Source organism: Euleptes europaea, chromosome 17, assembly GCF_029931775.1.
Source record: "Euleptes europaea isolate rEulEur1 chromosome 17, rEulEur1.hap1, whole genome shotgun sequence".
In the NCBI taxonomy this organism is placed as follows: Eukaryota; Metazoa; Chordata; class Lepidosauria; order Squamata; family Sphaerodactylidae; genus Euleptes; species Euleptes europaea.
In genome coordinates this window covers 19265644-19286979 of record NC_079328.1, presented here as the reverse complement: position 1 = coordinate 19286979, position 21336 = coordinate 19265644, and the positions used below count along the sequence as shown (strand labels likewise).

Sequence of the window (21336 nt, the reverse complement as noted above, 5' to 3'; positions counted from 1 at the left end):
CAATCTCTGAGGCAAATATCAAGTTACAGTCTACTGTTCAACTTTCTTTTTTGCCCTGAAGTCTCTCCGAGCCGCTGGGGGGGGGGGGGGGAAGCCCTAAAAAGGCAAAGGCGAAGCGCGCAGCCCGGGATCGGGAAGCCCTCCCTTCCTGTTGTGTATGTATTTAGTGGGGTAGTGAGCAAGGGGAGACTTAGGAGCTTGAGTTCTGCGCGAAGGATCCTGAACCCCTGCTAGCCAACTTAGGAGCTTGAGTTCTGCACGCCATCCACAAAACATCAGGGAGCGAAGTTATGTATAACTCTAATCGTGTGAGTGTCTCTTCAACATTTCAGGCAGAAGCTCTGTTTAACAGGATGCCTTTTAATCTGCAAAGCCAATGAGACACCCTTCTGGGCAAAAGCCCCACCCACTTTTTAAAAGCACTTGGTGGGTGTCAGGAAAGGTGTTGGTAGGGCACCACGTAAGGTTGCCAGGTCCTTCTTCACCACCGAAGGGAGGTTTTGGGGGGCGGAGCCTGAGGAGGGCAGGGTTTGGGAAGGGGAGGGACTTCAATGCCATAGAGTCCAATTGTGGACTCCGCCCTCAACATCTCCCGCCGGTGGTGAAGAGGGACCTGGCAACCCTACTAGTGGCTGTGGGGCCACTTGCCTTCACGATCGGCTTGGGAACGGTTACAAAAGGAGCTTGAGTTCTGCACGCTAAGCTCCTCAGCCTCCCCTTGCGCACTACCCTACTAAATACATACACAACAGGAAGGGAGGGTCCCGATCCCGGGCTGAGCCGCGCCCTTTGCCTTTTTAGGGCTTTTCCCTCCAGCGGCTACTGTCTACTGTTCAACTTTTTTTTGCCCTCAAGTCTCTCCGAGCCGCTGGTGAGGGGGGAGCCCTAAAAAGGCAAAGGCAAAGGAAGCCCTCCCTTCCTGTTGTGTATGTATTTAGTAGGGCAGTAAGCAAGGGGAGACTTAGGAGCTTAGCGTGCAGAACTCAAGCTCCTAAGTTGGCTAGCAGGGGTTCAAGATCCTTCGCGCAGAACTCAAGCTCCTCAGCCTCCCCTTGCTCACTACCCTACTAAATACATACACAACAGAAAAGGAGGGCTTTCCGATCCCGGGCTGAGCCGCGCGCTTCGCCTTTGCCTTTTTAGGGCTTTTTCCCCCCAGCGGCTCGGAGAGTCTGCAAAGCGCGGCCAGGCTCCGGCCTCGATCCCTCCCTCCGGCCTGTGGGTGGGGAAAGGAAGGAAGGAGGAAGCGGAGGAGGAAGAGGAGAGGAGGAGTTCTTAAAGAACAAGAAAAGTTGCATTAACCCGACTTGTCACTTCTATGCATTGCCCTTCGGCTGCACACTGTTGTTTTATCTCCGTCTTTTGGCATGCCAATGAAATGAAATGAAAAGGGGAGGAGGAGCGGCTCCAGGGCAGCTGCGGCCAAGGCGGCTTGGGGAGGGGGCCATGTCCGGGCCGGAGGAGGAGAAGGGCTCTCCGGGGGGCGAGGAGGAGGAGGAGGAGGCGGCAGCAGAAGAAGAAGAAGCAGTGGTGCAGATCCGGCTGGGCGAGCGGAGCTTCTCGGCGTGCAAGAGGCAGCTGCTGGAGCAGAGCGACTTCTTCCGAGCCCTGTACCGCTCGGGCATGCGGGAGGCGGCGGCGGCCGCCCAGCCAGAGGTGCAACAGCTGCGCGGCGGCCTGAGCGCGGCCGGCCTGGAGCTGGTGCTGCGCTTCATCCACACCTCCCACCTGGGGCGGCTGGAGGAGGAGGAGGGCGGCGAGCTCCCCCTGCTGGCCGAGCTGGTGGAGGCGGCCTCGTACCTGCAGGTGGCGCCGCTGCTGCGCCGCCTGCCCGCCCAGGTGCGCCTGGGCAACTGCCTGGAGCTCCGCCACCTGGCGCAGGTGTACGGCCTGCCGGAGCTGGAGGAGGCGTGCGCGCGCTTCATGGGGGCGCGCCTCCACCAGGTGCTGCGCCGGCCCCAGGCGCGCCCCCACCTGCTCCTGCCCGCCGCCCTGCGCCTGCAGCTGGGGGAAAGGCGCCGGCGGGGCGCGGCCGCCGTGCTGGCCCTGGGCCACTTCGCGGGGGCCCCGGGCGGGTCGCCCTGCGCCGGGCTCCGCTACGACGAGGGGGCCCGGCGCTGGCTGGCCCTGCCCGGCGAGCTGCCCGCCGACCTGGGCAACGTGCGGGGCTCCGGGGCCGCCGTGCTGGACAACTACCTGTTCATCGTCGGGGGCCGCCGGGCCAGCAGCCAGGAGATCGCGGCCGCCCACTGCTACAACCCCTGGCTGGGCGAGTGGAGCCAGGTGGCTTCCATGAACCAGAAGAGGTAACCACCAGCCTTCCGGGCGAGGCAGCGGGGTGTAGTGGTTAAGAGCCGGGGTTTGGAGCGGTGGACTCTGAGCTGGAGGACCGGGTTGGATTCCCCCGCTCCTCCGCATGAGCGGCGGAGACTCATCTGATGAACCAGGTTTGTTTCCCCACTCCTGCACATGAAGCCAGGTGGATGACCTTGGGCTAGTCACCCTCTCTCAGCTTCACCTACCTCACAGGGTGTCTGTTCTGGGGAGGGGAAGGTGATTGTAAGCCAGTTTGAATCTCCCTTAAGTGGTAGAGAAAGTCGGCATATATAAACCAACTCTTCTTCAGGGGGATGCTTCTCGGGGCGTCTAGTGATAGGGTGTGTGTAAAGTGCCGTCAAGGCAAGAGACTAACAGAGGTGGTTTGCCAGTGCCTTCCTCTGCACAGCAACCCTAGACTTCTTTGGTGGTCTCCCATCCAAACACTAACCAGGGCTGACCCTGCTTAGCTTCTGAGATCTGACGAGATCAGGCTAGCCTGGGCCATCCAGGTCAGGGCAGTGATAGGGTACCTGGCCATAAAACAAACTTCCACGATCTTGCACTATTTTGTTAGTTACACACTCTTCATTGCTTGGAATAACTAGGTACACTTTTAAGGTGTGTTAAGTGCCGTCAAGTCGCTTCCGACTCATGGCGACCCTATGAATTGATGTCCTCCAAAACGTCCTATCCTAAACAGCCTTGCTCAGATCTTGCCAATTGAGGACCGGGGCTAGTTTATAGAGTCAATCCATCCATTGTTGGGTCTTCCTCTTTTCCTGCTGCCTTCAACTTTTCCTAGCATGATTGTGTTTTCCAGTGACTCTTGTCTTCTCATAATGTGACAGCCTCAGTTTAGTCGTTTTAGCTTCTAGGGTCACACTTTTAAGGTAGGGGATGGAAAAGGAGGCCATCAGCTTTCCTGGAGGCTCAGTGAGGGCAGCAGGCCATGGGGATGTGCGGCTTTTAATGGGGGTGTAGGAAGAACTAGTTATGATGCTGGCCTGTTTAGCTTTACATAGCGTGTACTTAAAACGAAAGATGCTGGAGGGCGGCTTCCACTCTTGTCGTGCTGATAGGGATTCGGCTTTTTTTCCTTCTCATACTGATTTGTGGTCACTGAAAACACATAAGATTTGTCTGTATTACAGACTGGGTCTCTCTGCATCCTTTCATGCACTTTTTTCCTGCTGCCCTTATTCATGCTTTCTACAAAAGGGCTTATTCTGGCCAAAAATATGTGCCATTTGTGGGTGATCATGTTTCTACCAGCAAGTCCATTTTTGGTGTTCCCTCAGAAGCTTAAATAAACTGGCATAGAGAGCCACGTGATGGTGGTGGTGTGTTCCAAAAGCCAATAGTCATGTCTGTTTCTGGTGGTAAGCCCCCACTTAGTAGCTGGGAGAGCAAGACACAAAGTTGACGGTGCTTTTCTGATTTGGTGAGAGACGCACCCACGGCCCAAAGAGCAGTGAAACTCAAGGCAGCTCCCTCCTCTCAGGATTCGATCTCTGCTAGCTATACAGTTTATTCTTTTAGGGCAGGGGCCATGGCTCAGTGGTAGAGCATCTGCTTGGCATGCCGAAGGTCCCAGGTTCAATACCCAGCATCTCCAGTTAAAGGGACTAGGCAAGTAGGTGATGTGAAAGACCTCTGCCTGAGACCTGAGAGAGCCGCTGCCGGTTTGAGTAGACAATACTGACTTTGATGGACCAAGGCCCTGTGGCGCAGAATAGTAAGCTGCAGTACTGCAGTCCAAGCTCTGCTCACGACCTGAGTTTGATCCCAACGGAAGTCGGTTTCAGGTAGCCGGCTCAAGGTTGACTCAGCCTTCCATCCCTCTGGTAAAATGAGTGCCCAGCTTGCTGGGGGTCAAGTGTAGACAACTGAGGAAGGCAATGGCCAACCACCCCGTAAACATAGTCTGCCTAGTAAACGTCATGATGCAGATGATTACCATCCTGCTTTTTGCATGCCTGTGTGGTGTAGTGGTTGTACCAGAGTTTGGGAGGCTTCAGGTTCAAATCCTTGTTCTGCTGCGGAAGCTTGCTGGGTGACCTTGGGTCAGTCACATGTACTTGACTTAACCCACCTCCTAGCGTTGTTGTAAGGATAAAATGGAGGAGAGGGGAATTATGTCAGCTGCTTTGGGTCCCCCATTGGGGAGCGAGGTGGGTTATAAGTAAAGTAAATGAGGATGGGTGTCAGCGCAACACAGCCACCACTTGGCCATTCTATAGTGCTTCCAAGTGACCAAGCAGGAAAGTTTGGCCAAGTTAGAAATGAACTTGGGTTTGGGGGGATCTGGTGACTTAAGAAGAAGAGTTGGTTTTTATATGCCGACTTTCTCTACCACTTAAGGAAGAATCAAACCAGCTTGCAATCACCTTCCCTTCCTCTCCCCACAACAGACACTCTGTGAGGTAGGTGGGGCTGAGAGAGTGTGACTAGGCCAATGTCACCCTGCTGGCTTCATGTGTAGGAGCGAGGAAACAAATCCAGTTCACTAGATTAGAGTCCATCGCTCCTAACCACCGCTCTTAACCACTACACCACTCTGGTCCTCTTAACAGGTGTGTACGGGCAGGCTGGATTAGAAAAACACCCTAAACTTTACATAACTTATCTATAGCAGATTCAGGTTTGCTGTATAGGTTTTTTTAACTAGGTACATGTGTGGATATGGATGTACATAATTTTACTTTTATGGTGGTTCATGTAACTCTTTTAGTGTGAAATATTGATTGTATTTTATATAAGCGATGGTTCAAGACTGTTTTATACATGTGCGACCGTAACAACAGTAAACTAAACTAAACCCTAAACTTTTGGGATAGTCACGCTTGGCGGCTTTCTTATGTTCTTATGAGTATACTAATGTATTCTACTGCAAGCGGGCACCTTGTGAAAAGTCTCTCTTCTGACTCTTTTCCTTTCAACTTCACATTGTGCTCAAATGATGTTTAAGACAGGTGTGCCTGTTTGAAAATTAAGCGTGTGAAGCAAGTGCTGCTGTTTGCGCATCTGTTGTGGCTGGGCTAGCCCGGATGCTTTCAGCTAGAAAGCATTATTGGAGGGCGGAGATGTACAGAGTGACCTAATTGTACATGTCAGCAAAGGTTGACTCAGACAATTGGCCTTCTGTTTCAAACACGCATTTTGCTTTTCAGAGTTGCATCATTAAAAGAACAGATTCCTTTCTAGAAAGAAGTGTCCTGTGGTGTGTGTGTGTGTGTGTGTGTGTGTTTTTTTTAATGGTGCATTGTGGAATAAATGCTTGAATGCTCCAAATACGCATCTCGTTGCTTCTCACAGCACAGGTCAGCATTGATGATTCCTGAATACATGCACAGAGATGATGGATGATGCCATACCTGTCACCCAGTGCTAAGTTAGCAGAGGTCTAAAATGTGTAGATGCCTAAAGCTGTTGGAAGCTCATTAGCCTTATTATTGAATTGAAAACACTGAGCATTTGCATAGCACTTCCTGAATGTTCAGAGACGCTCACGTATGTTGCTTCAAGGGCTGCATGGGATGGAACCACTGCCGCATGATTCCCTTTAAGTGTTGCTGAGTGAGCGATGGGCCCCTGAATTAGGTATTTTTTGACACTGCATTGCTTGGTTTCTGGGAATGAAGGCTCTGATGTGAGTTTGGGATTCTGATGTTCTCTCAGTGGCATGTGAGGGAAGTTGGCACATCAGTCATTGAGAAGAAGAGTTGGTTTTTTCTATGCCATCTTTCTCTACCACTTAAGGCAGAATCCAACCGGCTTACAATCACCTTCCCTTCCCCTCCCCACAACAGACACCCTGTGAGGTAGGTGGGGCTGAGAGAGCTCTTAAGAGAACTGTGATTAGACCACAGTCACCCAGCTGGCTTCATGTGTAGGTGTGGGGAAATCAACCTGGTTCACCAGAGTAGCATTTGCCACTCGTGTGGAGAAGTGGGGAATCAAACCCGGTTCTCCAGATCAGAATCCACCACTCCAAACCACTGCTCTTAACCACTACACCACACTGTTGTAACATCAGAACAGGCCAGTGTGGTGTAGTGGTTAAGAGTGGCAGACTCTAATCTGGAGAACTGGGTTTGATTCTCCGCTCCTCCACATGAGTGGTGTTAAATCCAGCTGGACCATTCTTGTTTTTATTTATTACCTTTCTCTGCCACCTTTCTGAAAAGAAATGCTCAGCGCAGCTCCCAACAACCTTAGAAACCAAGAAAGGGGGGATTAATAATTATATAGCTAACCGCTAATATACCCACCCCATCACCAGTATAAATTATTAGTCCAGTAGCAGTTAATATAAAATAATAAAACTAACATAAGAGTAAAATAACAATAGCAGAAGACCAATGAAATCTGAGCATAGCTGAGAATCAGTGGAGTTGCATTTCAGACAAAAGCCTATAAAATGAACACATGAAGCTGCCTTATACTGAACCAGACCCTTGGTCCATCAAAGTCAGTATTGTCTGCTCAGACCAGCCACAGTTCTCCAGGGTCTCAGGCAGAGGTCTTTCGCATCACCCACTTGCCTAGTCCCTTTAACTGGAGATGCTGGGGATTGAACCTGGGACCTTCTGCATGCCAAGCAGATGCTCTACCATTGAACCACAGCCCCTCCCCTCCTGCATTTGATAGGCAGCCAATAAAGTGGATGATAAAATCTTAGGCAGGCTCAAATAAAATTATTAAAATCTTGGGCAAATGCATGCTAACTTGAAGGACTATTTTGAATTATTTGCATGTGATGTAACTGAGTTCAGTAAGATAACACCAAACCATTTCTGTTCAAATCGGTTGGCAATAAGACTGATACCTGTTTTAGCCATTTGCAACTTTAAAGAATAAAAGGCTGGCTCTTACGAAGTTTCCATGAGTGGTTGTTTCAAGGGAATGCTTACTTTCTAGAGGTGATCAAGGAAACAGAATTTACAAGCCTGACCCCCCTCGAAGTCTTAAATCACCTTTTGCCCATGGAGGCAGACAAAAGAAACCCCATAGGGCACATTCCGCTGTGCATTTCATGCAGGCAAACTCAATTGAATCAGTGGAACTTACTCCCAAGGGAATGTGCATGAAACTTCAGTTTAAGCCATCAAACCTCGATTTGTTGCAGCACGAAAGAGCCTTGAAGGGACTTCAGGCTTACTCGCCGCATCACTGGTTCCATCACCTGCTGGGAGCAAAATTGTTACTTCCGCTTCAGCAGTAAACCATTGTCCTCCAGATTGGCAAATTGTGGTTTGTGCTTGTCTTTGCAAACTAGCTTTACCAGTCGCAAACAAATCACTGTTTAGAATTTATAGGGCCACCCCAGGTGGAATGTCATATCTTGATGGCAATCATCTGCTTGTGACTTCAATTCTCCCAATCTTTATTTGCAGGTCGAACTTTAAGCTTTTGGCTGTCGAGGGAAAGCTGTATGCCATTGGTGGGCAGGCCCTCTCTAATGTGGAGTGTTACAGCCCCGAGAACGACTGGTGGAACTTTGTGGCGTCTTTGCCCAGCCCCCTTGCAGAATTCTCGGCATGCGAATGCAAAGGCAAGATCTATGTCATGGGAGGCTACACGACAAGAGGCGAGTCCAGTTTTTGGGTGGTTCTACTCTTGCATGTGTTATTGAGAATCATATTTGCAAGGTTGGGGTTGATTAGAAAGTTGGAGAAGGGACAATGCACAAAGGGAAAACTAACATACGTGCAAAAAGTATAGGTGTCTATTTTGGTCTATTAGAAAAATTCGCAAACAGTAATGTATTATATTTTGTTAGAACCACTTAACCACTTAAAACATCATAAAAGGGAGAGCAAGTGTTAGAAACATCTGGAGAATTTGTGGTGTTGGTTGTAATAAAAGATACTAAACGATATGTATATTAAATTAATTAATTGAAGATACAGGTTTAGTATCCCTTATCCAGACTTTCAATATGCGGACTGACCCAAAAACCAGACCTTTTGAGCTAGCATGCAGGTATTACTCACAGGCCCTCAGCCAGTTTGCTTTCTGATGGTTCAGTGTACACAAAATTATTAAAAATATTGTTTACAATTACATTCAGACTATGTATATATAGTGTTTATAAGACATATATAAAACATACATGAATTTTGTGTTTAGACTTGGCTCCCATCCCTAAGATATCCCATTATGTATATGCAGATATTCCAAAATATGGAAAGATCTGAAATATGGACCATTTCTGGTCCCAAGCAGTCTGGATAAGGGATATTCAACACAATAATTTTTTTAATGATTTATTATGTTTGATTTGTATACCTTTTTTATATACCTATGTACCCGGGGTCATGTAAAAATTTCTTCGGCGAGTGGAAAAAGTTTAAGAAGCCCTGGTATAAACAGTCTATAGGAAATACAAACAATACAAAAAGCCAGAGAGCTCAAAATCAGCTCAATTGATTTGATATTTTCCATCCAATAGAAATGACATTTCCATGACGATGGGTAACTATGTCATCCGCTGCTCAACTGTGCCTGCGGTTTAAGGATTAAAAGACAATGCATGTGATGTGCTTTGACTCCCTGAAACCTCTGTGTAAATACATTGTCCATATGCCAACACACAAGGAACGTTTTTTTCATCAAACGCTTCTCTGTTTCAGACCGAAACCTGAACATCCTGCAGTACTGCCCTACCTCAGACAATTGGACGGACTTTGAGTTGTGTGACATCCACATTCGCAAGCAGCAAATGCTGTCCATTGAGGAAACCATCTACATAGTTGGGGGCTGTATCCACGAACTGGGATCCAACCAAAAACCCAGCCAGAATGAGGACATGTTGACAGTGCAGTCTTACAATACAGCCACCAAGGAATGGCTCTACCTCAAAGAGAACACCTCGAAATCTGGTCTTAATTTGACTTGCGCTCTGCACAACGACGGGATCTATATACTGAGTAGAGATGTCACTCTCTCTACAAGCTTGGAGCACCGGGTTTTCCTGAAGTACAATATATTCTCAGACAGCTGGGAATCACTTAGGCCCTTTCCAACCTTTGGACAAAATATATTGGTCTGTTCCATGTATTTGCCAAATCTTATTTGAATGTAAACACAGTAGTTTTTCCCTTCATAAATTTGATTTGTTATTGAATAAGAGATTTCTTAGTTAATTTATCATCGTATCCACAGGTTATATATTAATAGACTTTGTTAATCATAATGCTTCAGACATATCGTGCCATCTATAGCGTTTTGCATAGTAATGTGAGTGACAAAAAAAAAAATGGAGCATTCAGTGCCTTAAGCAATTTAGGCTGTTACCGCACTAGGTATTCCCAGCGATGTATTAAGAGTTTGAAAATGTTATAAAAAACATCTCTTTAAAGGGTTTTTTGGATACCACGGCTTATAAATGGTTGGAAGACGTCTTTGCAGCTAAAGGGGCCAAACAAAGTGCGAACAGTATTTTTTATAAGTTTCAAACTCTTAATACATCGCTGGGAATACCTAGTGTTAGTTGTGGTTGTGCCAGTGTGAAATGCTACACGAGGAGGGCATGAATATGCACAAATGAAGTTGCAGGTACTCAAGGTTTACTTCAATTAGCTGAGGGCCAAAGGCTTCACAGATGAGGCTCTTTTTACCTCGATGGAAGAGGGAGAAGAGGTGCCACTCAGGAGTTTGGGGAGGGTGTCCAGACACAGGGGCAAGAAGAAAGGATCTCAGGGTTGTTTAAGAGAGCAGGAGATTTAGGATGGTCGAGAGTGGGAGGAATTAAGGTGGGGGAAGCTGAAGTTTAATGAGAGCAGGGAGAGCAATTGAAGGTAAGGGCTTGGGTTGGCATCAGACAGAAAACCCAGGAAGGAATTTGTGGAGGGGGCAATGCATATTCTGAACAGCATGAGGGGTGCATTATTTTGGCTAGGGATTAGAGAAGATGGTGATGGCTGCCAACTTGGAAGGCTTTAAGAGGGGAGTAGACATGTTCAAGGAGGAGACAGTTATCCATGGCTACTAGTCAAAATGAATAGTAATCCTGATGCATACTAGGGTTGTGCAAAAAAAAAAAATTCAGTACATTTCTGGTTTGGGTTTATTGGGCCCGATTTTTTCTGGTAAACCCAGAATAAGCTGAATACCCATTTCTGGGTTTACCAAAAAATTTTTTGGGTCCGTTATAGTCTATGGGGATTTTTTCGAAGCTCCTGTGGGGGCATTTTTTGAGGTAGAGTTCCCAGATTTTCAGGGTAGCTTCAAGGGTCTCTCCTTGTACGAACCCCAAAATTTAGTGAAAATTGGGTCAGGGCGTCGGATTTTTATGGGGTTCAAAAGGGGTTTCCCTCCATAGAGAAGCATGCAAAAGTTTAGTGTGCTTCTCTATGGAGGGGTTGACCCCTTTGGGACACCATAAAATTGGACCCCCTATCCCAAACTTTACCAAACTTTGGGGTTCATATAAAGAGAGTCCCTTGCTACACTGCGAATTTGGTGACTCTACCTCAAAAAATGCCCCCCCGGGGGAGAATTTTAAAAGTACTTTTCAGTCTATAATGGCCACCTGCTTCCTCACCCAAGAATGTGGGAAAACTCAGTTTCCCATGAATGTTTGCAATGGGCCCACCCATTGCTACCCATAGCTTTGCTGCCTCCAGCAGTTCTCCACGTGTTCTTGTCCTATCCTTGGGTCAGTTCTCCAGGTTTGCCTGTGTCAAGACCACCTGTTCTCTCTTCTGGGACCATTTGTGTGTCTAGCACTCAGATAGATGGATGCGTGTCTCCTAACGTGGGCCTTTTCCACGCATGGCAACAGAGCGTCTTCTGTCACTCATTAACGTTTCGTCAAGTTTCTTGCCTGGGAGGCAGCGTGATGAATGGGCGCCTTACAAAGAAACCTTAACCCGTCCAAAAAAGGAACTGGATTGGTTGGAGGGAGGGAAGGAGGGGGAACAAAAATCTTTTCTATGATCTTTTGACAGACTTCCTTGACTGTCCAAAAATAAATGCAAAGGCTCTCCTTTTCACTACATTTTCAGTATTTAGGATGATGTAATATATTTCTACAGCTTTAAATCATGTGTGGCAGCTTCTAGCAATCCCAGACAGCTCCAGCAGGAAGCTGTAGGTCTGGAGTGAATAAAGAGAAGATAGTCCCGACTTTGGAGGAGTCAGAAGTCTCTATATCGTAGCTAGGAATGTTTGAAGACTTTACATGCATTAATTAATCCTTACAACAACCCTGCAGAATAGGTTACCACATCGCAGGTGCTGTATGAGACTGAGGACCTAACGACAAATGTTGCTCCGACGCCATCCCAGCAGGCTAGACTCAGACTAAAACTTGGGGGACCCAGCCACTCTGCCATGGACACTTGCTGGGTGACCTCAGGCCAGTCACTCTTTCTCAGCCTGGCCTATCTCGCAGGCTTGTTGTGAGGATCAAATAGAGGAGAGAAGGATATATGCCACTTTGGGGCCTACTGGGGAGAAAGGTAGGGTATGAATGAAGTCAGTGAAATAAAACAAATATCCCATCAATTACCGTGCTGCCAATTTATTTCCAGAGTCCATTCAAGGTTGTGATTTTGACTTCTGAAGACTTTTACAGTTTGGGATCTACACAGGTGAAGGACTACCTTTCCCTATTGGAGTGCTGGTTAGGGTTGCCAACCTCCAGGTACTAGAAGGAGATCTCACACTGTTACAACTGATCTCTAGCTGACAGAGATCAGTTCCCCTGGAGAAAATGGCCACTTTGGCAATCGGACTCTATGGCATTGAAGTCCCTCCCCTCCCCAAACCCCACCCTCCTCAGGCTCTGCCCCAAAAACTTCCCACAGGTGGCGAAGAGGGACCTGGCAACCCTAGCGTTGGTGGGTATTTATAGTTCTCCCACCATCTCCTGCTCTATTCACTCTTTGAAAGAAGTTAGGACATTTTGCAGCCTTTTGTTGTTGCTGCCATCATGTTGCAGCCAATTTATGGTGAATCCCCATAGGGTTTTCAAGGCAGGAGGCATTCAGAGGTGATTTGCCATTTGCCTGCTTCTTGGTGCTGACCCTGGTATTCCTTGGTGGTCTCCCATCCAAATACTGACCAGCACTAACCCTGCTTAGCTTCCAAGATCTGATGAGATCGGGCTAGACTGGATTACCCAGATGAAAGAATTGGCAGCGTGCCCAAGATTATTTTCTGTAGCAGCTCTATAACCATCTAAGATTTTGAACTGCTTGTAACCATCTAAGTTTTGTGCCTCTCTTGAAGAAAAACCATCCATCTAACAACTTTCTGTAAATAACAAACTTCAATTTACATTTCTACTTTTAATATCAGCTTCATCCTCTAAGCCTCTCTATTTCACCTGGGGGAGGGAGGAAAGGGAAACTTTCTCACACAGACAAGGGTGACAGACTGAGATTTAAAGAATATTGAAAACTCCTCTCAGCTACTGGTAACAGGGAAAATTTGTGAGGGTTCAAAAAGAGGGGAACTAGAACCACCACACCTCACATTTAATTTGGCGATCCCGTCCCACCGCTACCACCAATTAAATGTGAGGTGTGGTGGTTCTAGTTCACCCTTTTTCTAGTTCACCCTGTGTGTGTGTGTGTGTAAAGTGCCGTCAAGTCGCAGCTGACTTATGGCAACCCCTTTTTGGGGTTTTCATGGCAAGAGACTAACAGAGGCAGTTTGCCAGTGCCTTCCTCTGCACAGCAACCCTGGCATTTCTTGGTGGTCTCCCATCCAAATACTAACCAGGGCTGACCCTGCTTAGCTTCTGAGATCTGACGAGATCAGGCTAGCCGTCACCCTTTTTCTTTATTGTGTTTTTCAAAAGGGGCGCATCCTTGTAAACACTGGCTAAAGATATCCTGGTTACCCAGCCTCTTGCAAAGCTTAAATTCTCCATTGCTAATTCTCCCAACTAAAGCGGGGACATTCTGATTGGGGTAACAGATGGGAATAATATGCATGCTCCATCTTTTTTGTGTGTGCCGTCAAGTCACAGCTGATACATGGTGACCCCGTAGGGTTTTCAAGGCAAGAGATGTTCAGAGGTGGTTTTGCCATTGCCTGCCTCCATGTCACAACTCTGTTGTTCCTTGGAGACTGCCCATCCAAATACTAACCAGGGCCGACCCTGCTTAGCTTTTGAGATCTGATGAGATCAGGCTAGCCTGGGGCTATCCAGGTCAGGGCTCCACCTAACTCCCAATAATAACTGAGCAGTGCTGTTCTACACCAACTGGAGTCTCTGAGTTGATTTCAAGGAGAGATCTGTGTATTACACATGTCACCCTTCTCTCCTTGCCTGCCTGCCATGAGCAAGGTGAGGTTTGGGGGCAACTTTTCAGCCCTCCTTTGCCACCCAGGCTCCGGATGTCCTTGGTCGAAGATGCCTGGTCAGTCCCCTCACATCTGGTGTGCTGGAGGATAGTAAAGAAGTTCTTTTCCAGAGGAAATTTGAAGGGGCTGACCCCAATTTTGATGACCTTAGTATCAGGCTTTTGATTTCATCTTTATGACTGCATTTTTAGATTGTATTGGTATTGTTAGGTTAATGCAGAAATTTCACAGTTAGGGTCATACAGCCCTGGACAGTACATAGTATACAAAGTAGTATAGTCTGCAATCCTTTCCCTTTATTAAAGCATCGTTCTGAACCATTCCATCATCGTATAGCCCTGATACCTTTGTAAAAAAGCCCTCCAGATTAACTCAGATTTGCATAGTTTGCAGAAAGCCAGGAAGGTGGGAGCCTTCCTAACCTCATCAGGCAGCCCATTCCATCAGGTGGGGGCTGAAGAAGAAAATGCACATGTACAAGGGGTAGTTCATTTTGCCCATTGGCAGGGTGGCAGCTGCAAAAGGCTCTGCTCAGATCAGCGAAACTGCCATGGTGAACCACAGAAAGAGAGGTGTATCCTGTGTAGCGACTGGGAGTGCTGGTCCATCTAGGTCAGGGGTCCCCAACTTGTAGGGTTGCCAACCTCCAGGTAGTAGCAGATTTCCTGCTATTTCAACTGATCTTCAGCCGACAGAGATCAGTTCACCTGGAGAAAATGACCGCTTTAGCCATTGGACTCTATGGCGTTGAAGTCCCTCCCCTCCCCATACTCCGCCCTCCCCAGGCTCCACCCCAAAAACCTCCCACCGGTACCAAAGAGGGATGTGGCAACCCTACCAACGTGGTGCCTGTGGGCACTGTGATGCCTGCCAACACCTTTTCTGGTGCCTGCTGAGTGTTTTTAGGAAGTGGGTGGGGCCAGCTACGGCTTTTGCCCCGCAAGTTTTCTAATTTACTACTGAACATTCAATTGGCCGTGCAGATTTTTTAAAATGTTGCTTTGGCGGCAGCTGCCACCGCTGCATAAAGATTTATACTATGTTACTGAGGTCACGCAATCATTTTGTGGCTGGGTCCACCTCCTGCGGCAGTAGGCTTACCAGGTCCCTCTTCTTCTTCGGCGGGAGGTTTTTGGAGTGGGAGGGGGGTCGCGCGCTCCACTCACTCCACTCCACGTTTTCCACTCAAATGGCCCTTTGTGATGCCTTTTACACCCGGAAGTGCCGCATCGCAACAGGCCTTTACCACTCAAAACTGGGAGTTTGAGTGGAAACCGGCCCTTTGCAATGCAGCACTTCCAGATGTGAACCGGAAGTGACCTGTCCCTGCCTGCACAGATTGCCCGCCGACCCTCAGCTGGTCAGCGGGCAGCCAGGTGGATTGGCGGGGGTTTGCCCGCCACCACCTGGCACTTGGCAACCCTATGCGGCAGCCATTTTGTTGCTGCATCCACCATGCTGTGTTAGAATTCCAAATGTGCCCACAGGCTCAAAAAGGTTGGGGACCTCTAATCTAGGTGAGTGGCTTCATCTCCAAGTCTGGGACTTTGTGCCTGCAAAACAGGGGCTTTTGTGTTACGGCCATTCCCCATAGCTCAATGGTAAGGGATCAGTTTTGCACAAAGAATATGCAGTTGGCTACAATTCAGTGTCAACAGTAGGGTTGCCAAGTGCCAGGTGGTGGCAGGCAAACCCCTGCCAATCCACCTGGCTGCGTGCAAGTGTGCCTGCCCACCGCACCACATCGCTTCCGGTTTACTCCTGGAAGCGCCGCATCGCAACGAGCCTTTTACCACTCAGACTCCCAGTTTGAGTGGTAAAAGGCCCCTTACAATGCGGCACTTCCGGGTGTAAACTGGAAGTGACGCGAGTGCGCGTGTGTGATCTTTGCCTCACCTCCACCCCAAAAACCTCCCGCTGGAGGAGAGGAGGGACCTGGCAACCCTAGTCAACAGTACTGCAGGATTGGCAGGGGCGGGGGCTGGGAGAGGAACAGGAAGGAGAAGGGGGAAATAGGGTTTTCCCTCCACCGTAAGTCTTTGTGGGTCCCACTTTGTTACATAAAAGTAGCATTACAGCGTGAATGATCTTTATTGCACACAGAACTTTTCCAAATAATTTTCTTCTCCTTATACATGACGTTGCAGGCTACATTTTTATGATGCTCTGATTAAAGTTTTGATGCGCTCCCTTGGCACAGATAGAATTGTTTGAAAGGCCAGAAACGGCTGGCAAGCTACCCGTTGGCCATCCACTCTTTAGATTGTACTAGGTTTGGTGAACACAACGTTTTAAAAACCTGAACACAATAAATAAATATATTGTCCAGCAAATGGAGCAATTAAATTAACAGGTAGGGCAGAGTTTCTTTTTTTCTTTTCAATTCTACGCCTGCAGGATTTCAGAAGGGGAAGTTACAGAATATGAATAAATTCTTGTTTAGTTTAAACCCAGGCTTGAGTAAGAAAGGGCCCTACAATCCATCTAACTGTTGTGTGTGAGTGCCGCAAGAGAGTGTGTGGCACAGCGTGCAATTAATAACCCAGCACTTAAACAGCATTTTACATGTTCAAAATGTGCATAAACAGTAATTAATCATCACAATATCCCTTGCAAGGTATGTACGCAGCAGGATTCCCCGGGGCAGCACTTTCAAAGTTGTCTGGGTGTGTGTGCCAAATTAATAGAAGCCGTATTTGTAAAGGCAGACTCACAAGGGACCAACATGTGTCAAAGGGCGTTGGATTTTTTTTTTTTTAAAAAAAAACAAAGTTGGCAATTCCATGGATGTCCAAAAGGTGGCTCTTCACACCCACAGTAAAGAAGGAGAAGCTCTGTGCATCAGTTTGAGGAAAAGTAAGGAACCTTTGGAAACAGGGGTTAATCTTTGTCAAGTTGATCGGTGGGCACCCTGTGACCTTCGTGCCTGAGTTGTGATTTGAACCCAGGTTCTCCTGGTCAAAACTAACCCCCTTTCCCCTACATCGATAACACAACATAGTTAAATTGTGGAATTCCCAGCCCCAGGATGTGGTGATGACTTTCAACTTGGCTTTAAGAGGGGAGTGGACATGTTTGTGGAGGAGAGGGCTATTCATGGCTACTAGTAAAAATGGTACTAGTCATGATGCATACCTATTCTCTCCAGGATCAGAGGAGCATGCCTATTATATTAGGTGCTGTGGAACACACAGGATGCTGCTGCAGTTGTCTTTTTTGTGGGCTTCCTGGAGGCACCTGGTTGGCCACTGTGAGAACAGACTGCTGGACTTGATGGTCCTTGGTCTGATCCAGCATGGCCTTTCTTATGCAAGTAAGTAAGTACATATTTTTTTATTTGTAGATAGCCAAAGGCCATTACAAGGTAAATTAAACTATAAAACAAGAAAATTATACAATAAAGATAAAAGATACAATACAAAATGCCATATAAATTATGATAAAATGCTATATAATTAAAATATAACCTAGCTAGCCATCAGTTCTGGCTAGTTACATTCTTTGGCACCAGTTTTCCTCTTATCTTTCTAGCTGCTAGAGCGAAAAGTGACAGCCTGTGATAAATGAGTCACTATCTGACAATAAAGATACTAATTTATTGGAATCAGGAAACAAGTTTAACCCAGTTAATATCGCATGAAGGGATTTTTCCCTAGGTATTGCATAAAGAGGACAAGCTAAAATATAATGGGCTGAATCCTCTACAGCAGAACCACAAATGCAAATACATTGAGCTGGTGGTACATGTTCTTATATTCTTATGACAAATAGGATGCCAGCATGCTACTGTGAAAAATCTATTCATTCAGTAATAAAAAGCTACTACAAGATTTGAAGAAGACTACAGAATTTGTTGCATTGCACTGTCCATGTAGTCAGCTAGTTCTATTCCTGGTCTCACAAAAGTTTCAGTTGCTTAAACTCCACATCTAGGGAGGCTGAACTTCATTCTGAAGATGTGGCAGTCATGTGTCACAACTCTTTTTTAAAAATAATATTTTTTGAGGAGACTGTTTTGCCAAGGATTTCATTTCATGACAATGTCAGAGGTACAGAAGATCTATGGATGTCTCGGGACTCTTCGGGCGTTCTGTATTACTACTTAAACAAGAGATGAACAGAGCCATGCTAAGCAGAGTTGGTGGTGGAAAGTGCTGTCAAGTTGCAGCTGACTTATGATGACTAGGGCTGTGCAGCTTTTACCTGGCATTTTTCGGGTTTTGGTTTAATACACCTGGAAATTTTCAAAAAATCCGAAAGGTCAAATACAACAGATTCGGCTTTTTGAATAATTCAAAAAGTTTCAGGTTTATTAAACCCGAACCCGAAAATTCATGGCTCAGAGTTGAGCGCTGGGGTCTGCAGAGCCAGCATTCAGTTCTGCACTGCTGGGGGGTTCAGATCAGCACTGTTTACCGGCTCCCACCTCCTTAAAAAGGGTGGGAGCTGGCAGGCAGTGTGGATCTAACCCCCCTGGGGGCCGCTGAGGGATCTGAGTGGGATTGCCAGCACCTGGCCTCTGCAAAGTCTACGGACTTTGCAGAGGCCAGGGGCTGGTGATCTGACTCAACCAGCAGATAAATAAGGGGGAGAGAAGAGGGGAAGGAGGGGGGAAATGGTGGCAGGAAGGGAAGAGGGGAGGGAGGGGAAGGAAAGGGAAAATGGTGGTGGGGCCAAAGCGGCTCTGAATAATGTCCCCCAAATTTGGCATTATTCAGGATCTATTTATTCAGCTTCCTTTTATTGGTGCATTTTTTTTTACTGGTAACTCCCCCCCCCCCCCCGAAAAATATCTTTTTTGGTATTTTTCTTTTTTCCCAGTTCAGCTTTAGCCGAATGCACACCCCTAATGATGACCCCTAAGGTTTTCCACGCAAGAGAAGTTCAGAGGTGGTTTGTCATCACCTGCCTCTGTGAAATGCCCCTGGACTTCCTCCCATCCCTGCCATCACCTGCCTCTGTGAAATGCCTCTGGACCTCCTCCCATCCAAATACTAATCAGGGCTGACCCTGCTTAGCTATCAAGATCTTATAAGATCGGGCTAACCTGGGCCATCTTAGACTTGACCTAGAAAGGTGTGATTTTGCTTGCCCTGATCTGGATAGCCTGGGCTAGCCTGATCTCTTTAGATCTATGCAGAGGAAGGCAATGACCAGTGCCGGATTTACGTATAAGCTAAACAAGCTATAGCTTAGGGTCCCACTCTCTGGGGGCCCCAAAAAAAAATTTAAAGGAAAAAAAACCTGGATGTACATTTCCAAAATATAAGATAAAAAACAAATAAAATAAAACCTACATATACTTCTTTTTAATTGTATTTCAGTTCAACAATTACTTTGATAAAATACATATTTTGTTATGTGCAAATGGCTTTAGATACCTATTAGGTCCATAAATTACCATATAGCATATATTCAACACAAAAAACAGCGACAATTTGTTGTTGACAAAGGACAGCTGGACATATAAAGGGCCCTATTACCTTCAATAGCTTAGGGCCTCATCAAACCTAAATCCGGCCCTGGCAATGGCACACTGCTTCTTTTAGTCCCTTGCCTTGAAAACCCTACAGGATCACCATAAGTCAGCTGTGACCTGATGGCACTTTACACACACCCAATTCTGCTTAGGATAGCACTGAAAGGGTGCAATACTAAGGCCAGAGATACACGGGCATACCATGCCAACATCACACCAGTGCATACCTGATAGTTATGGCAGTGTAAGGGGCAGAAATGAACAGCACTGGCTTACATTCACCTTCCCCTCCCCACAACAGACATCTTGTGAGGTAGGTGGGGCTGAGAGAGCTTGAAGAGAGCTGTGACTAGCCCACGGTCACCTCACAGGATGTCTGTTGTGGGGAAGGGAAGGTGATTGTAAGCTGGTTTGATTCTTCCTTAAATGGTGGAGAAAGTCGGCATATAAAAACCAACTCTTCTTCTTCTTAGGTTCAGCATTAATGGCGGAGAGATTTCTTAGGCTGGGCATGTGAAATACCAATTAACTATTGATGATTATGCTTTGTTACATCCTGAGAGATTGATCCTCTCTTTTGGAATCTGGAATGCTATTAATTGAATAACTGACAATGAAGAATCCTCCTTCCTTCTTTACCACTATGGCATCATGTACAATAATAACTGTTGAGACATTCCTCTTGCCAGTCTTTTCAATATTACTTATTTTCTGGTTGGCGCACATGACTAATAATGCCATAAGCATAGTTACACCTATCTAAGTCCATTGGCAATGGGCTTAGAAGTGTGTAACTCTGCTGAGGAAGATACTGTAAACTTTGCAAGATTTTAATTTCTTTTCTTTCTTTTCTATCCCCTCTTCTTGAAACTTGTACTTTCACTAACTGAATAATTGTTGGGAAACGTTCCTTTCTTTTTTAGAAGTGGCATGTTAAATATGCATAACTATTGGTTTGGTGAAAATCTAATTTTGGAGAAAGCCCTGTGTTTTCAGTCAGTACTAACCAGCAGCTGGGTCATGGACAATGCTAAATTTTGAGAGATTCCTTTCTTCTTTGGGTGTGTGTAGTATCAATAAATACCGGCTCCTGTGAAATATTCTCCTGTGAAATTTCTCTCTATTTTTGGCCTTTGTGAAATAATAACCTCTGAGTGACTGATAGTATAAGGAACACTGAAATCTATACAGCTTCTTCGTGTTGCCTTATGATAACATCCATCCTGTTTTAGAGCTGGAATTTCCTTCATTATTCTGGTTTATGATTTTTTTTCTGGGAGAGAGATGGGAAAATGAGATCCCACTGATATTCTTGGACCTCAGTGGCTCTTGATACCATCGCAAGGCATAGTTAAATTGTGGAACTCCCTGCCCCAGGATGTGGTGATGGCTGCCAACTTAGAAAGCTTTAAGAGGGGAGTGGACATGTTCATGAAGGAGAGGGCTATTCATTGCTACTAGTCAAAATGAATGCTAGTCCTGATACATACCTATTCTCTACAGTATGAGAAGAGCATGCCTATTATATTAGGTGCTGTGGAACACAGGCAGGATGGTGCTCCAGTTGCCTTGTTTGTGGGCTTTCTAGAAGCACCTGGTTGGCCACTGTGTGAACAGACTGCTGGACTTGATGGGCCTTGGTCTAGGGTCGCCCACTTCCAGGTACTAGCTGGAGATCTCCTGCTATTACAGCTGATATTCATACGATAGAGATCAGTTCACCTGGAGAAAATGGCCGCTTTGGCAATTGGACTCTATGGCATTGAAGTCTCTCCCCAAATCCCGCCCTCCTCAGGCTCCCTCCCAAAAACCTCCCGATGGAGGAGAGGGGGGACCTGGCAACCCTACCTTGGTCTGATCCAGCATGGCTTTTCTTATGTTCTTGTGTCTTTCTGACCTGGTTGGCTGCGGTAGATATTGGAAGCAGAGGACTAGGATGGTTCCATTCCTCTATGGCCAGCCAATATTAAGGCCAAACTGGAAGATATGGCGTCCCTGGGGACACCCCAGGCACGTCACCACCATTTTACTGCCCGAATTCCTTCACTTTACAAATGTTCTGAGGACCCAATCCAGCATGGGACTATGGTGCAGCAGAGCGGATGAGTGGTTCCCCCCCCATTTTCAAGAGCCCAAACTCCCAGGGGTATTCTTCATGGATATTTGCTGCTGTTTCGACACTGTTTTGCGTCGGAGGCAAATTTTGGTTATTCACT

At 46.8% G+C, this 21336-nt stretch overlaps 1 protein-coding gene across 1 annotated transcript; it reads left to right on the top strand.

Annotated features, from left to right (window-relative positions):
* Window positions 1–1506: 1506 nt before the first annotated feature.
* KLHL42 (kelch like family member 42) lies at window positions 1507–9448 on the top strand (the record flags this gene model as incomplete). The annotated part of the gene is made up of 3 exons (XM_056862310.1): window positions 1507–2306; window positions 7716–7909; window positions 8955–9448. Coding segments are annotated over 3 exons (1440 nt in total), but the record flags the coding sequence as incomplete, so codon positions are not given.
* Window positions 9449–21336: the final 11888 nt, after the last annotated feature.